Source organism: Amblyomma americanum, chromosome 4 (genome assembly GCF_052857255.1).
Source record: "Amblyomma americanum isolate KBUSLIRL-KWMA chromosome 4, ASM5285725v1, whole genome shotgun sequence".
In the NCBI taxonomy this organism is placed as follows: Eukaryota; Metazoa; Arthropoda; class Arachnida; order Ixodida; family Ixodidae; genus Amblyomma; species Amblyomma americanum.
The window spans coordinates 7,153,451-7,175,786 of NC_135500.1; the positions used below are offsets into that span (position 1 = coordinate 7,153,451).

The window sequence follows — 22,336 nt, forward strand, 5'->3', positions numbered from 1 at the left end:
GTTCGGGCTGCGTTCGCGTTTCGACGGCATTCCAAAATCTGGAATGTCTCCGCCGACTCGAATGTCATCCGAACCGAATGCCGTTGAGAAACTTCATGTAGCAGCGTAAGTTCGGCAGTCGAGTCGAATGACATTAGGTTGGAAGGCATTCGAAGCGCCCGTGTAGCAGGGGTATAATACTAAATTCGGTATACTAGGTCGGTGCGACTTACTAATATCAAATACTAAATTGAACAACTATTTGCCGGCACGCAATACTACGCGAAAATGTGACCCATAACAGAAGTGCAACAAACATTTTTATAACATTACAGAAAACGATATGTACATGAACTTGTACATTTTTGTGAATGATACGATGTTGTCGTGCTCGGGACTAGTCCGGTGCAAAGTGGAGCAAGTGCATTTGAATATGGGAATGCAGTTTGCACCTCGTTCCTAAACCGGGTGAAAACAGTCACAACTATTAGACTAAATGATGTGTGAGCGGAGTAAATATAAGCCACCCTCAATGTTGTTTTATTCCCTACCATATGCATACTGTCCTTAACAAGCCTGTGTGTTCGGTGATAGATGAATCATCCAGACTTAAAGCAGATAATCTAATACAATGCGTAATTATTTTTTGTTCTTGCGTTGCCGTTATTTTAAATGGAGTGAGTTTTCCAGGGTACCTTTTTAACAATCTCTGAAAGACCATTACTTAGGTTTCAAACTTAGTGCTGCAGATGGAATAAATGCACTTTATTTTTCTCATAAAGTATATGGCTGCACATACCAAAATCAAACCACATGTAATGACTAAATGTACCCAGCAGTGCGTTACAAATATAAAAAAGGCTTTAATGTTACAATATTCAAACAAAAAAGTTAAAAACTTACCGTTTTCTTGATGACTCTCTCAATGGAGTGGTACATCAGTTGCTTCTGGCAGAAAGGTGAGGCTGCAGTTGCTGGGTGTGGACGAATGGTGTTCAGCATCTCGATGGTACTGTATTTATAGTACGCCAGCGAACAACCTGGCATAAAAACAGTGTCAAGGATTCGGGATCACGTGCAAGGCTCACGAGCTTTCCCTTTTGTCCCAAGACGCCTCCGGAAACTAAACATCGCGAAAGAATTCCTTTTTTTTTGGAATTTTGCTTTACCTTCCGATGAAACCGATTGTGTAAACCAAAGCATTGTCACTTTCTTTAATGCTGGGAGAGACCTATCCCTGGGGTAAACAGCGTGACGTCAAAGGGGAAAGGACCGATGAGCAGAATCGCCAAGTTTTTCTTCTAAACTGGCTTTGCACGTGACGAGCACCTGCTACCCATCCATGTCAAAACGCGCATTCCAGCCGCCTGAGTCGAAGCGACTAAGGCGGCTACGGGAAAAGCCAAATACCTATGTGTCCCCCTCATTCCCAGCCCATGTTCCTTCAGCTGGTTGCCGACGCCATTTATTATTAGCCATTTTTTTTCTACTTTATTGCCGTGCTCCCTGTTTTCCTCTTTTTTATTTTGGTGCGTCTCTGTCAGGAACTCTGTCAGGTGCGTCAGTCCTATACTAGTACTGTCGAATGTGGGCGAGTAATTCACACTATCCAAGCGGCTTTGCCTCCCCAAATCTCTCGCGGCGCACAGAAGAAGGCAGCTGGTCGGCCCGACGATTAAGTATCGCTGTTTAGTTATTGCGGCGATAAACTCATCCCCATGGCATAAAGTGGAGATGTGCTACTACCGGCGCATTTCGCGGGTGACTTTGGGAATTGGATCCCTTTAAAGACTTTGTATCTATTAAAGAATTTTGAAGACTTGGTTAACTTTCGATTTTTACAGCCTTCAATTTATAGTTCATTAATAGTCTTTTAAATGAACTTTATCACGTACATAATGTCCGCCTTGGAGCACAATCCATCTGTACGGACCACGACGATGCATCTTTTACGGCTTTTAAAAGAAAAATCTGTATACAATAGAAAAAGAAAGCACGCGCTATTTGCTGCAGCCAACACGATATTAATGAACGTCCGTCACGTCTGCAGCTTAGCAGTGTTCATAACAAGGCACAAAACAAAGAAAAAATTCAATATACACGCAAAAAATTTTGAAAAGAGTATGATACAAGCAAGAACGCGAATTCAGCTTCTCATAACGAGATGAAGGGTAAATGCTTACCCATGTATTCTCTCTAGTGAGGCTATCTGTTTAGTTATTTTTTTGTTAAAAGATTTCAAGAGTGAGTTAAGAACGAATTCTTCTCACAAGCGAGACACTATCCTAAAATCGGGTCGCAAACACTCACTGATAGCAGTGCATTGACAAGGAATCACCGTTCAAAGTCTTTACTTTATTGTTATGGTGTCGCCGCCGGCAACTAATACAGCAAACGGTTTCATCACTTTTGCAGGAGAATAATAGTATGAATGCAAGCATGCAAGTACTCAGAGAGTAGTTCTACCATCCTTCCGTTCCGTGTTGCGTTGTGTCTGCTCCGTTAGCGGACCCAACGGGTAGCGAAGAGCCGATCGTCAGAAGTCGGGCAGCAGACACTCGGGCATCGCGTTTGACGACGATGCAGAGACGAGTCGAGCAATAGAGAAAACTAACAGAGATTTATTTACATGGTGATAGAAGCGATTTTCGGTCCCACAATGAGCACTACGGCTCGTTTTAAGGGGTCCCGTGTCCCCAGGTTGGGGAACTTGGTTTTGAAAAGCGTCCAATCACTACCCTTTTGGGTCACGTGCACTTTCTTCGCGAACCACCCACCGAGACGTCCCCGACACACCCTCGTCACTTCCGGCGCCTGGCCGTTCCTGCAGCAGCGATGACAAACACGAAAGGCGACCCAGGTGGAAGGAGCGAAAACAAGGCACAAGTCGAAGCAGCACTTGCGAACAGAGTTCCGCACAATGGAAGAGGAGGCGTCTTCAGAACGGCTGGTACACAGGTGGTGGGGCTCGCTGTAAACAACAGCAGCCGCGTCCGCCGCCGGGCACGGGCCACCCAACAGGACACCCAGACACACTCTCGCCGCCTCCGGCAACTGGTTGTAATGGGCTTTGCCACTTAGCGCACGACCCTCTCGGCGCCGCTCTCCCGATGAACACAATTGAAAACATACGCGCGCCGGGAACCCAAGGAAGCAGCTTGGAGCAGTTTGGCCAGACCAGCGGATGTCCGTCCGAAACCCACTGTCCCGAGGCTCGGGATATTTCGAAACGTAACAGCTTCTCCGGCGGCGTCCGAGATCCCGATGGACAAAGGTCAACAATCATTGTTCAGAGGGATAACTGGGGCGGATGGTGTTCACCATGTGCTTCACTGATGCTGGTACTCTGTTTCTTCAGGTAGTCTCTGCAGCTCCCTTTTTTTTTCTCTCAGAATGACGGCTTCTTGTTCTCGGCAGGCCACTTTACTTCCTAGGAAGGCAGCATCAGTTGAACAACACAGAAACCACAACTGCAAAGCAAGCAAGTGCCATGACTCTCTCCCTGAAATTTACCAGGCTTCTTTTCAACCAAAACGGTTTTAATCCTTGCACAATTACGGCAGCAATTGAAGCAACCTGAGCATTCTTCAAACATACAAACAAGAGTTCAAGATGCCCGATAAAAAAAAAGTGATAGTACGCATAAGTCAGGAAAAAAAATGCACACAAGCCAGAATCTCCGAGACTATCAGTTACACTAAAAGCAGCGACTTAAGCCATCGGCATTGTCGTTCAATTTACCTCTTTTGTACCGAACGTCAAAAGAGTATTGCTGCAGTGCGAGGCTCCAGCGGAGCAGTCGGCCGTTTTTAGGGGACATACTCTGCAACCATGTGATACCTACGATAGAGTACCCCGGACCTTTCTTGAAATAGCACATTTTTCTTTGCAACACTTTCTTCCTCCCGGCACCTAAGAGCAGTGTGGAGTCTGCCCTTTGTTCAGCTATCAAGAACAGATCGGTCAACCCCTAGCAATCCTTGCAGGCTATCAAATGCCGGTGTTATCAGAAGCTCACGAAAGGCCTCTTTAAGCTCCATACAATTTTTCCTACATTCAGGCCTGCCCAGAATGTTTACTTTTCAGTCGCCGTTGCGGGGACCTCTCCTGACGCGTCAGGAGGCTCACTTTCCACCGTACCAACGCTACTTGACGCTTCCAGCGGCATGGCCTTAGCGGCAATTTTTCGTGCTTTCGAGCGAGTTAGCGCGTAGACATCCCCTCCCCGAACACGAGGTCCTTCTGCCGCAGCAGTTGATCTGATCTGTTTGAAAACAGATAGGGGTACTGCATCGGCAGGCTGGCTGACACGGCAGCCTCCGTATGAAGTACTCCAAAGGGGCCTTCAATGCTTATGTTGGCAATAGGAAGGCACACGCTATTGGCTTCCACCGCCTGTTTAATCCAGGCACACTCCCCGGTGAATTGCCCTGGCTCTACATACGATGGGTGGACTACGTCCATTGTAGCTGCCGAATCTCGCAGCACGTGACACGGCTTTCCATTCACTACAAGATCTCGGATGTAGGGCTCTAGAAGCTTCAAATTTTCCTCGTTGCTGTCCACTGACAAGCAAACAACTTTTGGGTTTTTGCACACCGCCGCCATATGTCCCGGCTTTTGGCAGTTATAGCACACCGGCGCCCGTCTCTTTTCAAATGCTTTCTTTTGGCGCTCTTCTGCTTCAGGTGCTTCCTCTTTTATCCCCGCGCCCTTTTCTGAAGATTCTGCACTCCGTGCCTGCTCCTTCACTTTGAAAAATTGCTCCCTCTTTCCAGATGCTTTCCTGTTCTGGTATTCTTTCTTGGGGCTTTCCTTTCTGTCGAGTGCACGGCGTGAGACGAACTCTTCTGCCAGGTCAACTGCCTTCGAGACAGTCGTAACGTCTTGCCTGTCTTGCACCCAGTGCCTTATGTCTTCAGGCAACCGACGGTAGAACTGCTCGAGGCCGAAGCATTGCGTCATTTTCTCGCTTTCGTCATACGCCTTAGCTTCTTTTAGCCATTCTCCCAGGTTAGCCATCAGCTTGTACGCGAAGTCTGGGTATGACTCATCCCTCTGCTTCTCGGCGTTGCGAAATTTCTGACGGAATGCCTCAGCTGACATTCTGTACTTTTTCAGCAGACTAGACTTCACTTTGTCGTAGTTGTCTGAATCTTCCTTACACAAGCGGGCAATCACATTGGCAGCCTCACCTGACAATAGAGTCAGCAAGCACTGTGGCCACGTTGCCCTGATAAACCCTGCCTTCTCGCACGTGCGCTCGAAGTTTACCAAAAACAGACCTATGTCCTCTCCTTTCCTATAAGGTTGCATGAGGTCTTTCATTCTGACCGACTTGGGCTCTCCTACGCTAGGTGCTATGCTCTCACCGCTTTCGTTTCGAGCCTTTAGCACCTCCAGTTCAAGACGCTTAAGCTCAAGCGTTTTCTCTAAGCGTTTATCATTTCTCTGTTCTGCTTCCCGCTCTGATTTCTCTCTTTCCGCAATTAGCTCCAGACATTCTGAGAGCTCATCGTCGTCTGCCTGAAGTGCCTCGATAGCCGCGATGATGGCTGGCTTTCTTGTTTGGTCCCGGACATCGAAACCCAAATTTTTGGCCAACTCCAGCAAAAGCGGCTTTTTTAATGCTTTCAGATCCATGGCTGCCTCTAGAGCTGCAAGATTTTCACTTTACCAGGAAATATTTCAACTTACTTTGAAACAACATGTCAAAGATAGCCACAATATACAAAACCTTTGTAAGCTAACTAAGTACAAAGCCTGGTGAAACCTCAGTGAAGAAAATCCCAGCACTCACCGAACTGTGCAACCATGATCCCAGCGGAGTCGATCCCGACGCTGCCAACCAGTTGTTGCGTTGTGTCTGCTCCGTTAGCGGACCCAACGGGTAGCGAAGAGCCGATCGTCAGAAGTCGGGCAGCAGGCACTCGGGCATCGCGTTTGACGACGATGCAGAGACGAGTCGAGCAATAGAGAAAACTAACAGAGATTTATTTACATGGTGATAGAAGCGATTTTCGGTCCCACAATGAGCACTACGGCTCGCTTTAAAGGGTCCCGTGTCCCCAGGTTAGGGAACTTGGTTTTGAAAAGCGTCCAATCACTACCCTTTTGGGTCACGTGCACTTTCTTCGGGAACCACCCACCGAGACGTCCCCGACACACCCTCGCCACTTCCGGCGCCTGGCCGTTCCTGCAGCAGCGATGACAAACACGAAAGGCGACCCAGGTGGAAGGAGCGAAAACAAGGCACAAGTCGAAGCAGCACTTGCGAACAGAGTTCCGCACAATGGAAGAGGAGGCGTCTTCAGAACGGCTGGTACACAGGTGGTGGGGCTCGCTGTAAACAACAGCAGCCGCGTCCGCCGCCGGGCACGGGCCACCCAACAGGACACCCAGACACACTCTCGCCGTCTCCGGCAACTGGTTGTAATGGGCTTTGCCACTTAGCGCACGACCCTCTCGGCGCCGCTCTCCCGATGCACACAATTGAAAACATACGCGCGCCGGGAACCCGAGGAAGCAGCTTGGAGCAGTTTGGCCAGACCAGCGGATGTCCGTCCGAAACCAACTGTCCCGAGGCTCGGGATATTTCGAAACGTAACATCCGCAACCGAGCGTGCTAACGACTACGCTACTTCCTGCCAACGCATATGTAGTTCTGCTTGTCTAGGACGCTGGAGAGTGTTTGCAGAAGGGCGTCGAATCAGATGGATGCCTCCCAAATGCCCTGCAGTGTCTCCAGCCTTTAAGAATCACAAGCAATTGTGTACTTAATTAGCATCTTAACCCCACATCAGTGACACAAGCAGCAACACCGCGCTAAAGGCTTTCGCCTCACCGCACTTTAGTTCAACAAAGTGCCCCCTGAATTTTTTTTTTCTGGTTCTAACGTAATAATTGTTTGCAGCCTGAGGCTGCGATGCAAATGTTACATTTGCGCAGGTAAGAAGCGTATTACACTCTGCGTATTCTGTATAGTAACGTTGTGTCCATTTTCAGGAGGTTACGTTGCTGCATGTCCCAATTTTATCCACAGATTCCCTTCTGAAACTATACTGCAAAAGTACAAACTGCATGCAGTGGGAGACCGAGACAGGCAACCATAGAGGGATATAAAGTCGGAACCCGACGCATGGCGTTGCAGCGCTTCTAATATTGTCGCAACACTGAAGTCAGTGTTCTGAATAACTGTCCGGCCCGATTACGATGTACAAGAGCTGTAGTACTCAAAACATGGTGAGGACGGTTAGTTTTCTTCTTTTGCTTCGGGCTAGTCTGGTTTGGTTTATTGGGTTCTAACGTCCCAACGGCGACTCAGGCTATGAGGGACGCCGTAGTGAAGGACTCCGGAAATTTCGACCACCAGGGTTTCTTGAACGTGCACTGACATCGCACAGTACACGGGCCTCTAGAATTTCGCCTCCATCGAAATTCGACCGCCGCGGCCGGGATCAAACCCGCGTCTTTCGAGCCAGCAGCCGAGCGCCATAACCACTTAGCCACCGCGGCGACTCTTCGGGCTAGGATAATTTAACAAACAAGCACAAACAATGGTACATGGATTTGTTTGATAACTACGTAACAGAACCAAGAAACAATCCTACTCATGCTCTGTGCAGCTTGTTGGGAGAGCAGTGGTGGTGGTTTCAATGTACATGCGGGGTTACCCTTACTGTGGTCTGTCGGCAATTGCTCCATCTGAGTTCCTTAATTTAAACAATGTGTTGCTACCACTGTCCCGCAAAGCCATTGTTGGCCGCTCAGTTCATGAACGCTGAGGGTACACGATGAGAGAGACGGTGTCCAAGAGAACGTTCAGTCTCCTCAGATTGCACAGGAGTGTCTCACTACGGTCACAAAAAAAAACCTGGAGTGTGCCGCTATTCGTGATTTCACCAGTTGATGTTAGATACGCTAAGTTCTGGACACGAAGTCCTGTATTTATTTATTTATTTACTTATTTACTCAATACTGCAGACCTCTTGCTTGGGTGCAAGCAGGAAGGGCACAAAGATATAACATACAAGGGCAATAAGTCAGTAATAAAAGCATGCACGACAAATAAAACTGAAGAATATCTCTATACAGTAACTAAAATACATCATCAAAGGCCTTCAGAAACTCAACAGCGGATATCACTCTCTCAGAGAGAGCATTGCAGTCAGTAACCGTCCTCGGAAAAAAAAGAAAGAAAATTTATCACCGTTACTTTTCGCGAAATATAGCGCTGAACTATAGTCGTGCTGATGAGGAGTTCGACGTGTTTCTGAAAACTGTACATAGCATTACGCCGATAAAAGAGCTGGTTCACTGATCCGCCACAAAAATAGCCGACAGCAATTACACAACCAAGACGGCATCTTGGAACTAACTCCACAAATGATTGTTGAGATTGGCCTTTTGGACGCTTCCATTGCGTTCGCCCAAAAAATTCTTCTACAAGCATCTGACATCCCTGCATTCGGCATCCTTGATTTTTTTTATTTTTGTGCATATTAATTTGGCTTCTAATCACGAGCCTCAATCCAGGAGTTCACTAAGGTGACACTTTGGACTAGTTGTAATGCAGCGAAAAGATACGGCGCCGGTGAGATATGACACATTGCATCACTGCGTCCTGCTTCTGCTGGAATGTATCCCTTCTCTACCTTAATCATCATCATCATCAGCCTTACTACACCCACTGCAGGGCAAAGGCCTCTCCCATGTCTCTCCAATTAACCCTATCCTTTGCCAGCTGCATCCACCCTTTGCCTGCAAACTTCTTAATCTCATCCGCCCACCTAACCTTCTGCCGCCCCCTGCTACGCTTACTTTCTCTTGGAACCCACTCCGTTACCCTTAAAGACCAGCGGTTATCTTGCCTTCGCATTGCATGTCCTGCCCAAGCCCATTTCTTTCTCTTGATTTCGACTAGGATGTCATTAACCCGTGTTTGTTCCCTCACCCACTCTGCCCGCTTCCGGTCTCTTAACGTTACACCTATCATTTTTCTTTCCATGGCTCGCTGCGTTGTCCTTAACTTAAGCTGAACTCCTTTCGTTAGCCTCTACGTTTCTGCCCCGTAGGTGAGTACCGGTAAGAATATGCTGTTGTACACTTTCCTCTTGAGGGAAATTGGTAAACTGCCACTCATGATCTGCGAGAATTCGCCATATGCGCTCCACCCCATTCGTATCCTTCTAGTTATCTCCCTCTCATGATCCGGATCAGCTGTCACTACCTGCCCTAAGTAGACGTATTTCGGCACAATTTCTAGGCTCTCGCTGCAAATTGTGAACTGTTCCCTTGCTAGGCTGTTGAACATTACCTTGGTTTTCTGCATGTTAATTTTTAGACCCATCGATCTGCTCTGCCTGTCTAACTCGTTGATCATGATTTGCAGTTCACCTCCTGAGTGACTCAGCAAGGCAATGTCATCAGCAAATCGCAGATTATTTAGGTATTCTCCATTTATTCTTATTCCCAACTGTTCCGAATTCAGGCCTCGAAATACCTCCTGCAAACATGCGGTGAACAGCATTGGCGAGATCGTGTCTCCTTGCCTGACGCCCTTCCTTATTGGAATTTTATTGCTGACTTTATGGAGGACTATAGTAGCTGTGCAGTTGCTATATATATCTTCCAGTATTTTGACATAAGGCTCTTCTACCCCCTGATTACGCAATGCCTGAATGACTGCTGAGATTTCCACTGAGTCGAATGCTTTCTCGTAATCAATGAAAGCTATATATAGAGGTTGGTTATACTCTGCGCATTTCTCTATCACCTGATTGATGGTGTGAATATGATCTATTGTAGAATATCCTTTACGAAAGCCTGCCTGATCATTTGGTTGATTAAAGTCTAACGTTGCCCTGACTCTATTAGCGATTACCTTAGTAAATACTTTGTAGGCAACGGATAGTAAGCTGATCGGCCTGTAATTTTTCAAGTCCTTGGCGTCTCCCTTCTTATGAATTAAGATAATGTTTGCATTCTTCCAAGCTTCTGGTACAGTCGAGGTCATAAGGCATTGCGTATACAGGGTGGCTAGTTTTTCTAGCACGATGTCCCCTCCATCCTTCAACAGATCTGCTGTTACCTGATCCTCCCCAGCTGCTTTTCCCCTTTTCATTGCTTCTAAGGCTTTCTTTACTTCATCTTTCGTTACTGGCGGGATGACGCATTGCTGTGCACTGCTGTTATTCTCATTAGCGCTCTGATTACATTGGCTACTGTACAGGTCTGTGTAGAACTCTTCGGCTACGTTAACTGTCTTATCCATATTGCTAATGACATTGCCCTGCTTGTCTCTTAATGCATACATCTGGTTTTTACCTATGCCTAGTTTCCTCTTCAGTTTTTAGGCTACCTCCGTTCATTATAGCATGCTCGATTCTCTCCATATTAAACCTCCTTATGTCGTCTACCTTGCGCTTATTTATTAACTTTGATAGCTCCGTTAGTTCTATTCTATCGGTAGTGTTAGATGCCTTCATGTTTTGGCGCTTCTTATTCAGATCTTTCGTCACCTGAGATAGCTTCCCGGTATCTTTTCGAACTGTCCTACCACCTACTTCTACTGCGCACTCCGTAATTATTGATGTCAGGTTATTGTGCATTGCATGAACATCAAGATCGTCTTCCTCAGTTAAAGCCGAATATCTATTTTGCAGCGCTATCCTGAACTACTGTGCTTTCCCTCTTACGGCTAACTCGTTAACGGTCTTCTTCTTCACTAGCTTCTTCCGTTCCCTCTTCAAGTCTAAACTAATTCTAGACCTTACCATTCTGTGGACGCTACAACGCACCTTTCCGAGGACGGCCACATCCTGAATGATGCCAGGTTTAGCGCATAGTATGAAGTCGATTTCATTTTTAGTTTCACCATTGGGGCTCTTCCAGGTCCACTTCCTGTTTTCTCGTTTGCGGAAGAAGGTATTCATGATCCGTAAATTATTTCTATCCGCGAATTCCACTAATAACTCTCCCCTGTTATTTCTAGAGCCTATCCCATAGTCACCTACCGCGTGGTCGTCAGCCTGCTTCTTGCCCACCTTCACATTGAAGTCGCCCATCAGTACAGTGTACTGCGATTTTACTTTATTCATTGCTGATTCTACGTCCTCAGAGAAGCTTTCAACGGTCTGGTCATCATGGCTGGATATGGGTGCGTAGGCCTGCACCACTTTCAGCTTGTACCTCCTATTCAGCCTAATTGCTATAGCTGCTACCCTCTCGTTAATACTGTGGAGCTCCTCTACGTTGCCAGCTATATCCTTATTAATGAGGAAACCCACACCTAGTTCTCGTCTATCCTCTAACCCGCGATAGCACAGTATGTGTCCGTCCTTTAGTACTGTATACGCCTCACCTGTCCTCCTAACTTCGCTAAGCCCTATCACATCCCATTCAATTCCCGCTAGTTCCTCAAACAGCACTGCTAGGCTAGCCTCACTAGCTAAAGTTCTAGCGTTAAACGTTGCCAGGTTCAGATTCCAATGGCGTCCTGTCCGGAGCCAGAGATTCTTAGCACCCTCCGCTGCGTCACAGGTCTGACCGCCGCCGTGGTCAGTTGCTCTGCAGCCGCTGGGGACTGAGGGCCGAGAGTTAATTGGTTTGATCATAGAAGGTTGTGGCCAAGTACTACAACAGGGTGGCCAAATCCTGCGCTGGTGAGAGAGTTCGTTGTCGGTTGTGGTCACCGAGATAAGGCCGCACTCCAGGCCTGGTTATGCAATTCCATCGACACGCGGATTTTTTTTTTTTAAACCCGGTGGAGAATTTCGCGGCACCAGGATATGAACCCCGTCCTCTTGCACGCAAGGCGGATGTTCTACCTCTACGCCATCGCTGCTCTACCTTACAACTCGTCAAAAAGAACCACGCGTTTTCACTCCACACAGCGTCCTATATCAAACGGCCTCAACAAGCCCTTCAGCCATCTTGCCTTTTCCGTCCCTTTTTTCTCTTCTAATTGGGCACCTTTCTCAATATCCTGTTACTGAACATGCGTTCCTCAGGCGCAGCGAAGGCTACACGCCGCATTGATAGTTTTTTTTCGCCCACAAAGCCCTACTTGCTCCTTCCTCCTCCTACAGTGTGGAATCCGAACAATGGTTAACCGCCCAACCCAACCCCGCAGCTGTGCGCCCTCCCGTCTGCCTGCGTGCGGCTATGCGAAGCAGGAAAGGGGAAAAGAAAAGAGAAAGAAGGAGTTCAGGGTGAAGCGGCCCATGGTGGCAGCTTGCCGAACTAAACGGCCATGTCCCTGAAAGCTGGGCTTGGGCGGCTTCTATACCTTACCTCCCCGCCATTTCGCACCGTCTCAAGAAAGTTGCACCAAAGTATGATGTTGCTGTTGTCTTGACAGCTAAAAGCGAGGTAGGAGCCCTTTGCACCACCGCTCAAACTAGGCTTGATACAACTACGGGTAATCGTTCGCTATGCACAGTGGCAGACAAAAAATGTTCACCACTTGCAAAAGTAAAAGGGTTTTTGAGTTCCACTGCTTTTTAGCTGAAACTACTATGGGCAGACAAGCAGATATCTGAATGTGCACCTGGCTGAGAGTTTCACTGTATAGAGGGGAAGGCGAATTCTTACCTGACACTGCACGTTCAATCTCGTGAATGCAATCCGAGGATGACCTTTCTCTTTGCACGCCTGATTTCCGCGGCACATCAGTGGTTTAGGGAAGTGATAAATCTATCCCAATATAGTTGAGGCTTACTACATCGGTAAGGCTAAGGACATGTGCCTGGCTAAACCGTCGGTGAACCTTCACTGTAAGGATTTAGTTTTTTAGATGGTTTACTAGTACGCCAGTGCCTTTCGATTGTTTTTTGCCCTCTCACTGCTTTAGGGTTTTCGTGCGTGAATCTCTTTGCAGGTCTTCTTTTGCTGCTTTGCTTCAATAAAATTTCAGTTGTTAGACCAGCCTCGTCTTGTGCTCATCTCTTCTCCTGTGTTGTCTTCAGGCTGGTTTTACGATGTAATACTGAATGCCGGAAGACAGCCATTTTAGAGTCAAGCGCACATATAATGGCCGCAGCTATAATGTTCATTTATTACAAAATAGTGCTTATTTCATTAATTTATGCATGAAGTAAACGACACTGCATCAAAATAAAAAGGACTAACCCTCATGACGAAACTGCAGTTACAGCAAACAAGGGGGCACCATAAACCTGCCCCACATGCAAAAGCTTGCACTTCAGGCCAAAGCAGAAATCAGATCAGATTACTTCCCAAACTGCATGACACTGCCACGCAAAGAATGTGAAAATCAATAAAAAATCAACAAAAAAGCGAACTGTAGGTAGCAGCCGATCTCATGCAGACAAGCTACAAGGTCAGGCCAACAAAGACGCGGAAGGAGAAATTTAAAAAAAAAGCCACAAGCACATAATAATTTTTAATAATTTAACAGCACACTGAGCCCTTTAAATGGGCAATACTTTCCTGAAAAAACATAACCGAAGTGGAAATTTTTTTCGGCAATCAATTTTTTTTCATGTACTTCATTGTTCTTGAAGCATGAGCAGGTGCAGAGTGGTCAGTTTAATGCAAGCATCCCTAAGCAATGCCATGCCAAAAACTGTACTTACAGAAAAACTTTGCCTTACTGAGTGAATACCACTGGCCATCCACTAATTTCCCAGCCTGCTCCAGGTCCCTGGCACAAATCACACGCAACTTGGTGGCTTGCACAACTTCCATGCTCTTTAGCTGGAAAAAAATTAAGGGATCAGCGAGATATCAAATTTTACATGCATTGCTATGTTTCAATGACCGACTAAGAAAAAAACAGCATTTTCAGTGAGCGCAACTATTTTTTCACACTAGCTTTCTACAGTAAACCACGTTTATTGCGACCTCATTAAGACTGACAAGCTGCACGGTCCCAGCACTACTGTGTATAGCTCTATGGTTCCAAATGCTTGTTAGCTCTAAGCCCTTCGGCTTGGACTGGTTATTGCAGAAAACCTCTGAAAGGGCAGCCAGAGCTTCGAGCTTTAAGCCATAGGTATTCAGAAGCTCAGTGGTCCTGTGGGAGAACTTTTGGCTGAGTGACACAGTAACAAATGCTGCTCCAGTTACTTTCACTCCATTGCAAAAAACTCGCACAGCAGAGACCAGTCCTCCATTTTGCATTGCACAAACAATCACTGAAATTCAAAGCACGCATACTAAATGCACACCTACCTTCCAACGCAGCTTCATAATTATGGGTATAATTATTGCAATGAAATACCAGTCAGTACATGTAGTTTTCAATTTGTCCAAAAATTATAAGCAACCGACAAACAATAAACATTAAAAATAAATAAAATAACCAGAATTCTTTAAAAAATCTGTCAAGAAATATGTGACATCCACTACACTCCAGCAGTTCTTCGGCTTTGTGCACCTTCGAACCACACTTTCTTACAGGCACATTTGCACAGAAATTGGGCTGAACCCGATCTTCAAGAACCTTTTTTTGGGTGCAACAGTAGGGGAAAACCAGGTTTTACCCAAAAACGAAGGGCCCTACACATTGCATCACAAGCCCTGATGGTGCACTTGAGTCACCTCTTCCATAAGTCTCCGATTTTCCAGTCCTCCACAAGCTGCATGATCCCTGTCTGCTACTAGTCAAATTTCACTATTCTACCTGGCTCAGGGCCTCCCACTGCTTTTCTCACTATATGAATCTTGCAGCCCTAGCAGATCATTAGCTGTCTATTTATTTACATTTATGCAGTGGCACGAAGGCATAACTGCAGGGGGAATACATACATACGAAATCAATCCTATAGCAAGTGCCATCCTTTTGTACAGGATGGGAAAGAATTTATGGCAGATGATAAAAAAGAGCACGAACAGCGCATTCCCATCAGTCAATTGTTCAGGGAAGGAAAAGAAGAGGAAAAGCAGAAAACCAGCAGCTGTGCATGCGTGGACATCACAATTCCGACAACAGTGCTCGGAACTTTGCCTCGGACTGGCATTCAACGATACATTGAGGCAGCTTACAACATTCATTGGTGGCATGTGGAAAGAAAAACAGTTTGAACACATTAGTACAGCACTTTATCTCATGTATTTTCTAGTCGTGGTTGTGCCTTCTGAACACAAAGAAGTGACAGCAGATGAGTTTCGGGGTTAATAGTAGTTTCCTTGAAAGCAATGCGGTAAAGGAATTCTAACTTTATTCGTAAACAGCGCTCCTCCAGAGAGTCCCAGTTCAGGTCCTGCTTGATACTGTTACTTCAATAATTAAAAGTATATTTGTTGGTGACAAACCACGCCGCACGATTCTGAACACGTTCCAGCATACCACAATAGGTTTTGATGAAAGGGTCCCATACTGCATAGGCATACTCCATAATTGGTGTGATGTTAGTGAAGTATAAAAGTTTTTTAACCTTCAGAGGAGCGTCCCAAAAATTCCTTTCCAAAGAATCTAGCATTCTTGATGCCTCTGCCAAAATACATTTTAGGTTTTAGGTTTATGGGGGGTTTAACGTCCCAAAGCGACTCAGGCTATGAGAGACGCCGTAGTGAAGGGCTCCGGAAATTCCGACCACCTGGGGTTCTTTAACGTGCACTGACATCGCACAGCACACGGGCCTCTAGAATTTCGCCTCCATCGAAATTCGACCGCCGCGGCCGGGATCGAACCCGCGTCTTTCGGGCTGGCAGCCGAGCGCCGCAACCACTCAGCCACCGCGGCGGCTCCAAAATACATTGTCTGCTTTCTCTATCATTATTCTCGTCTTAGCACTGCACTCTCCACTGCAAAACTACTGGATATTGTACTGTCAACAAGTTTGTGTGGCGTGAAAGTGGCTTGTATCATGACGAATAGGTGTAAATATAGCGTAGCCAATTTGCCATGCCACAACTACAGCTGCAACCAGATATCATTTTGTGGAGCAGCACAATGGCCTTCAATTTTACAGTGGTGAAGTGTGCAGCATTTTGTTTCAAACATGAGTGTGAAGGGAAGACTGTTTATGTTCCATGAAAAGAAAGTAATGACACGCATACTGGAGTTTGCAAGAATACCCTGCGGACATTACAAAACACTGCCACCCTTGCTTTATCTTTGCCAGCTAACAAACTCCATAAATCATCTGCAAATACTTTGGATCATGAAGACAAGCTGCCGTGCACTCATTTGAGCACAGTGGACTTTCCCTCAAGCCCAACTTGAGTACATGAATGTCTCACTATATTAGGCAGATCTAACTGGAGTGAAGATTTGCAGTGTATTCCAGTGAGTCAGTGCGTCACAGCGAAGGTTATGAAAACAAATGCAAGTTTATGATCTTCACAAGTGCATGAGCTTGCCCAATCTATTTATGCATGTAACTGAGAAATTTGCCTTGAAAAGATGTTTACCGCTGCAGGTCACAGCACTTCTGTGCCAGGTAGCCCATTACAAAAGAAGTCTGCATAGATAGCGTGATAAGTAATATAAGTATGGTTGAATACAAAACTGACTATCCTTGAATATAGAACTTTTTATCAAGGCCATAGCTCTTGGATCTAAGCTTCACAAGTTTCTGCATAATAATATACAGCAGATACAACTAAAAACAATACAGCAAGAGAGAGTTTTTCTAATGAAATGAAAAACAATATTTAGCTGGCATTCAAAACCACTGACCTGCTACTCAGCAAGGAAGGGAATAAGAGAGGCAAAGATGAAGGAAAAGAGGTGCAGAAAATTTTTAATGTTTAAAAAATAATGATAACTTTAAAGAAATTTTCAGAAATGATGCAGCCAGTTAATTTGCTTTGTTTTATGAGGTTTAACACCACAAAGTGGCACAGGCTACGTTAGATATTACAAAACTGGATAAATCTTTAAGTGTGCTAACATCACAGAGTTCCTGCACCTCTAGCATTTCGTCTCCATCAAAATGCAACCCCTGCAGCTGTAACTGAACCTGAATCTTTCGGGTGAGCAGCTGAGTACCATAACCGCGGCTCCCATTTGGGGTGGCATGCTTAGTTTAGTTTATTTGGGTTTAACATCCCAAAGCGACTCAGGCTACGAGGAACGTTTTAGTGAAGGGGTGACATGCAACAAAGTGGTGACTAACAGGCTTTGCAAAGTTCACTACAGAGAGAGCGAGTATTGATGAGGTTTTAGAGTTTGTCTAGTCTACCAATGCCACATATTTGCATAGATAATTCATTACAAGTATATGGTGCTTATGACAGGCTCTGGAACCTAAAGTACGAAGCAATATCTCAATAAAATGAAGGCAAGAGGAGAGTTCCTTGCTGCCAGCAACCACTCCACTACCCAAAAGGACAGTCAGCTTTTAAAATGCATGTCCGGCCTATGTCTATTCGAGATTTAAGCTCAAATTTTGATTTGCATTTGTTGCCAACTCACACAGCTCTCTCCTCCATTTCTTAGCATTAACCCTGTGATTTGTCTTTCAGTAGTTCACTGCACTATTCGCTATTTTAAACCTCTTAGTGTACCACTTTTTGCCCGACAAATTTGTAGCAGCAATGCAGTTTAAAATTTTTCCTTTCGAGCATACTGCAAGGCGCTGTTCGTCATTTCTGCGTGCATGCCAAAGGCCTTAAGCCCCAATCTACTCGCAACCATTTTCTCTCAATTGCTCTGCATTTGTGCACGACCTGGCTCAAATGTGCAGATGACCTGGCCTAGATGTACTTTATTAAAGAAAAAGGAATACGGTCACTGACCATGTCATGAAATTCAAAGACGTTTCGGAACCTCGTATGGGTTCCTTGATCACTGAGCGGTACAAGAAATTGTCGCGACTTATATACGTAACACGTGGCGCAAGGAGCGTGCGTAGATGGGTGGCATGGTTCCTTGCACCCGGTTCATGGTAGCTGGTGTCGATTGGATGATTAGAGATTCTATCAGCCGCCGAGATGACACGTTCCTTTTCTTCGCGATGACAGTGGCGTGGTCCCAGTCAATCGTATGAGTATGCTCTTGCACATGCTCGGCAATGGCGTTCGTCGTGTGATTATTATTTCTGACCTCACGTTTCTGGTCGTTAAGCCTTCTGGAGAACTTTCCTGTTTCGCCAACGTAAACCTGGGGGCAATCAGCACATGGGATCTGGTAGATGACACCTGGAAATGCTTCAATTGGCAGTTTATCTTTACGTTCACGAGCTGGTTACGGAGCTTGCTGGTCGGGATGTGGGCAATGCGCATGTCATATTTTGCAAACACGCGGGATAGTGCTTCGCTGATTCCCTGCACGTAAGGAATGGCAGCACGCGCCTGGAATGTCTTGTTGCTTTGTGTTTCCGGCTGCAAGATCCGCTTCTGAATATTGTGCACAAAGCGACTAGGGTAACCGTTATTATTCAGTTCTCGGTGAATCGTCCTCAGCTCGTTTTGCAATGAATTTTCATCTGAGCATAGGCGTACAGCACGTGTTATTAAAGACGATACCACCGAAGTCTTGTGGCCAGCCGGATGACACGACATAAAATTGAGGTAGGGACCTGTATGCGTAGGCTTCCTATAGATCGAGAAGGTGAGGGCGCCCTCATCCCTGCGAACCAGCACATCCAGGAATGGCAAAGAGCCGTCTTTCTCAAGTTCAACGGTGAACTGTATATGCGCATTCTGGGCATTTAGGCTGTCCAGGAAGCGTGTGACGTCTTGTTTCTTCAAAATGCAGAAGCAGTCGTCTACGTAGCGGTAGAATACTTTGGGTACAGGAATGAAGGTGGCTAGCACTTTTTCTTCCAGGGCTTCCATTACTAAATTGGCCGTTGTAACTGCTTTTGACGCCCCCATTGCCGTGCCTTGTGTCTGCTGATAGAAACTGCCGCCGTAGGAAAAATAAGTGTTGCCAAGGCAAAATCTCAGCAGCTCGCAAAGTTCCGGAACGTCGAAGGGTGTGCGGCCAGGGAGACCAGTGTCAGCTTCCAGGGCTTTTTCACATGTAGCTACTGCTAAATCCACTGGTACGCTAGTAAAAAGCGATGTCACGTCAAACGAAACCATAATGTCGTCTTCACTCAGCGATATGCCATGTAACTTAGAAGCAAACGTGGACGAATTTCCGACATGCGTTGATGTCTTGCCGGCTAGAGGACTCAACACCTGGTGAAGATAGCCTGATAGCCTATAAAGTGGCGATCTTCTGAAGTCGACAATAGGTCGAAGCGGTACCCCAGGCTTGTGGACTTCAGGCAGGCCGTAAATTGCAGGAGCTGGACCGTTTGTGCACAGCAGCCGGTAATAAAGGCTCTTCTGGTGCGGAGGAACCAAACTGAACAGTCTGGCCAGCAGTTGTTGCAGCTTGGTCTGTAGTCTGCTTGTTGGGTCACGGGCTAGAGGAGTGTAAGTCCGATGGTCTCCGAGAAGGGCCAACAATTTCTTGTTGTAGTCGCTCCTGTCAAGCAAGACTGTGGTGTTGCCTTTGTCGGAAGGAAGGATGCCGATGCTACTGTTATTCCGTAGGCTGCGAATGGCTTGCTTTTCTGCTACCCACGACCGCGTTCTTGCACTGTGTTTCCGCAAACCGGAGAGCACACCAATGGCACGGGTGCGTGCCTCTTCTCGAACGGCAGAGGGAAGTTGACTAACTGCTCTTTCGACCGCGCACACAACTTCGCTTGGCCTCGGTGATGCTAGTGTGTTGAAATTCAAACCGCGGGACAGCACCACAGCCTCCTTCTCCATCGGCGTATAGGAGGAAAGGTTGATGACGTCTTGTGTGCCTTGGGACACTTCTGGTAGGAGTGCCTGCACTTTCCTCTCTTGTGACGTTCTATGGCGACGTTCCCTCATAGTAGCGGAAAGTTCGCGTGCAACTGCACTTCTGGAAAGTCATCCGGCATCAGATGCTCCAGATGCCGACGAGCAAAGAACGTTCGTGTTTCCAAAGTCCGTAGCTTCTGACGGCACTCCAGAACACGCGCCTGCAGTAGCTTTCGCTCGGCCTGTCGAATAATCTGGTGGCCCCAAGACGTGGCGACCGGTCTTCCTAGCCTCAGACTCTTCGGCGTTAAGTCCCTCCGTTTGCACGTGAGGTTGAAGTCCAGGTGCGTCTTGAACGCAGCTACCTTTGAACTCACCGAGACGAATCGGCGTATCTTCGTAACGACGTCTTGTCCATATGTGCTCCGGTAGTTAACATATTCAATGGTTCGACGAAAGTTCGTCTGGTCAGGCATTGTATTAAAGAAAAAGGAATGCGGTCATTGTCATGAAATTCAAAGACGTTTCGGAACCTCGTACGGGTTCCTTGATCACTGAGCGGTACAAGAAATTGTCGCGACTTATATACGTAACGCGTGGCGCAAGGAGCGTGCGTAGATGGGTGGCATGGTTCCTTGCACCCGGTTCATGGTAGCTGGTGTCGATTGGATGATTAGAGATTCCATCAGCCGCCGAGATGACACGTTCCTTTCCTTCGCGATGACAGTGGCGTGGTCCCAGTCAATCGTATGAGTATGCTCTTGCACATGCTCGGCAATGGCGTTCGTCGTGTGATTATTATGTCTGATGTCACGTTTGTGGTCGTTAAGCCTTCTGGAGAACTTTCCTGTTTCGCCAAAGTAAACCTGGGGGCAATCAGCACATGGGATCTGGTAGATGACACCTGGAAATGCTTCAATCGGCAGTTTATCTTTCACGTTCACGAGCTGGTTACGGAGCTTGCTGGTCGGGATGTGGGCAATGCGCATGTCATATTTTGCAAACACGCGGGATAGTGCTTCGTTGATTCCCTGCACGTAAGGAATGGCAGCACGCGCCTGGAATGTCTTGTTGCTTTGCGTTTCCGGCTGCAAGATCCGCTTCAGAATATTGTGGACAAAGCGACTAGGGTAACCGTTATTAGTCAGTTCTCGGTGAATCGTCCTCAGCTCGTTTTGCAATGAATTTTCATCTGAGCATATGCGTACGGCACGTGTTATTAAAGACGATACCACCGACGTCTTGTGGCCAGCCGGATGACACGACATAAAATTGAGGTAGCGACCTGTATGCGTAGGCTTCCTATAGATCGAGAAGGTGAGGGCGCCCTCATCCCTGCGAACCAGTACATCCAGGAATGGCAAAGAGCCGTCTTTCTCAAGTTCAACGGTGAAGTGTATATGCGCATTCTGGGCATTTAGGCTGTCCAGGAAGCGTGTGACGTCTTGTTTCTTCAAAATGCAGAAGCAGTCGTCTACGTAGCGGTAGAATACTTTGGGTGCAGGAATGAAGGTGGCTAGCACTCTAGATGTACTCTGTTACCACTTCCAGTACCTCACTGCCTATCGTAAAATGTTCTCTTTCCAGATTGTTGAGTATTTTAGCTGTCTTCATCTGCGCGCTGAGCATTTATATCCGCAGTCATGAACTAGAGTTCCTCATCACTGATACTACAGCAATTACACCATGAAATCAGATGTAACTAAGCCGTACTCCTCAAGTCTGCATTTCCCAAACCAATCCATTGCTAGACAGAGAGGGTCACCTCATCTAGCACTGTCAAATCTCATTAACTCTATGAGTTCTACGCAGTAAACAACCATTGATTTCAGGTCACTGCTGCCAAAAATACGCTTGTGACAAACTTCATACGCTAGGAATTAAGAATTCACTTTCTATAATCATCATCATACATATGTACTCACTAGGCTTTCTCGTCACAGAAGGAGGCTGGCACTGTAATGTGGTGTTTATCTCTCGTCAGTGTTCACACATGAACACATGTAGTGTATTTCCTTATTGTTTCCGCTCAACATACTGACAAAGACGAGAGAGGACACTCAGTGTGTTGTCCCGTTGGTGACAAGTTTTCGCTCTCCAGCTTTCTGCCAAGGCCTGGCTTGGCGACTGTAAGAGTCTCGTCGGCATCACTTGTTACAAAGCCTTTCACACAACTGAATACCTGGCCATCATTAGTGCTGCTGTAGTCATTCTAGAGTGGTCACAGAGGTTTTATGTGCGTGACCGACCGGTGCTATGCCTACAGGTTCTGCTAGCAAGCCCACAGGACCCCATCAGCATCACTAGCAAGCAGTGACTGTTGAGAGGCGATTTCACCGACATTCCAATATTTGAGGTTGCACCCCTTGTTTTCACTTAATGCGGGTGAAGAAGTCAATCCTAGGTAGGCCAATATTATGTTGCACTCAGTACCTGTTATTGAAACTTGCTAGAATATGCCTGTTTACGACCAGGAAAAAGAATTAAAATTGTTAGTGTTTAAAATTCTGTACCCCGCCCCTCTAAACAGCATGAGCACAGCTGCTTATGCAAGAAACAGGAACAGAGATATCTTAACTAAATAAAGAAATAGGAAGTGCAATGCATGTGTAATGCAGAGAAGATATAAGCGATACCACACTAAAACACTCGGAGAATT

At 46.5% G+C, this 22,336-nt stretch overlaps 1 protein-coding gene across 7 annotated transcripts in view; it reads right to left on the reverse strand.

The window, feature by feature from the left end:
• Nucleotides 1–22,336, reverse strand: part of LOC144127783 (proton-coupled zinc antiporter SLC30A1-like) — a 188,738-nt gene that overhangs the window by 14,900 nt on the left and 151,502 nt on the right. For 3 of the 7 annotated variants that reach the window (XM_077660680.1, XM_077660681.1, XM_077660691.1), the window contains 2 exons: nucleotides 13,578–13,698; nucleotides 883–1,019 (listed from right to left, as the gene is read on the reverse strand). In XM_077660680.1, coding sequence (XP_077516806.1) covers nucleotides 883–1,019; nucleotides 13,578–13,698 — 258 coding nt within the window. Of the gene's footprint in view, nucleotides 1–882; nucleotides 1,020–13,577; nucleotides 13,699–22,336 lie in introns of those variants that run through there. The other 4 variants (XM_077660682.1, XM_077660684.1, XM_077660683.1 and 1 more) reach the window with 3 other exon arrangements.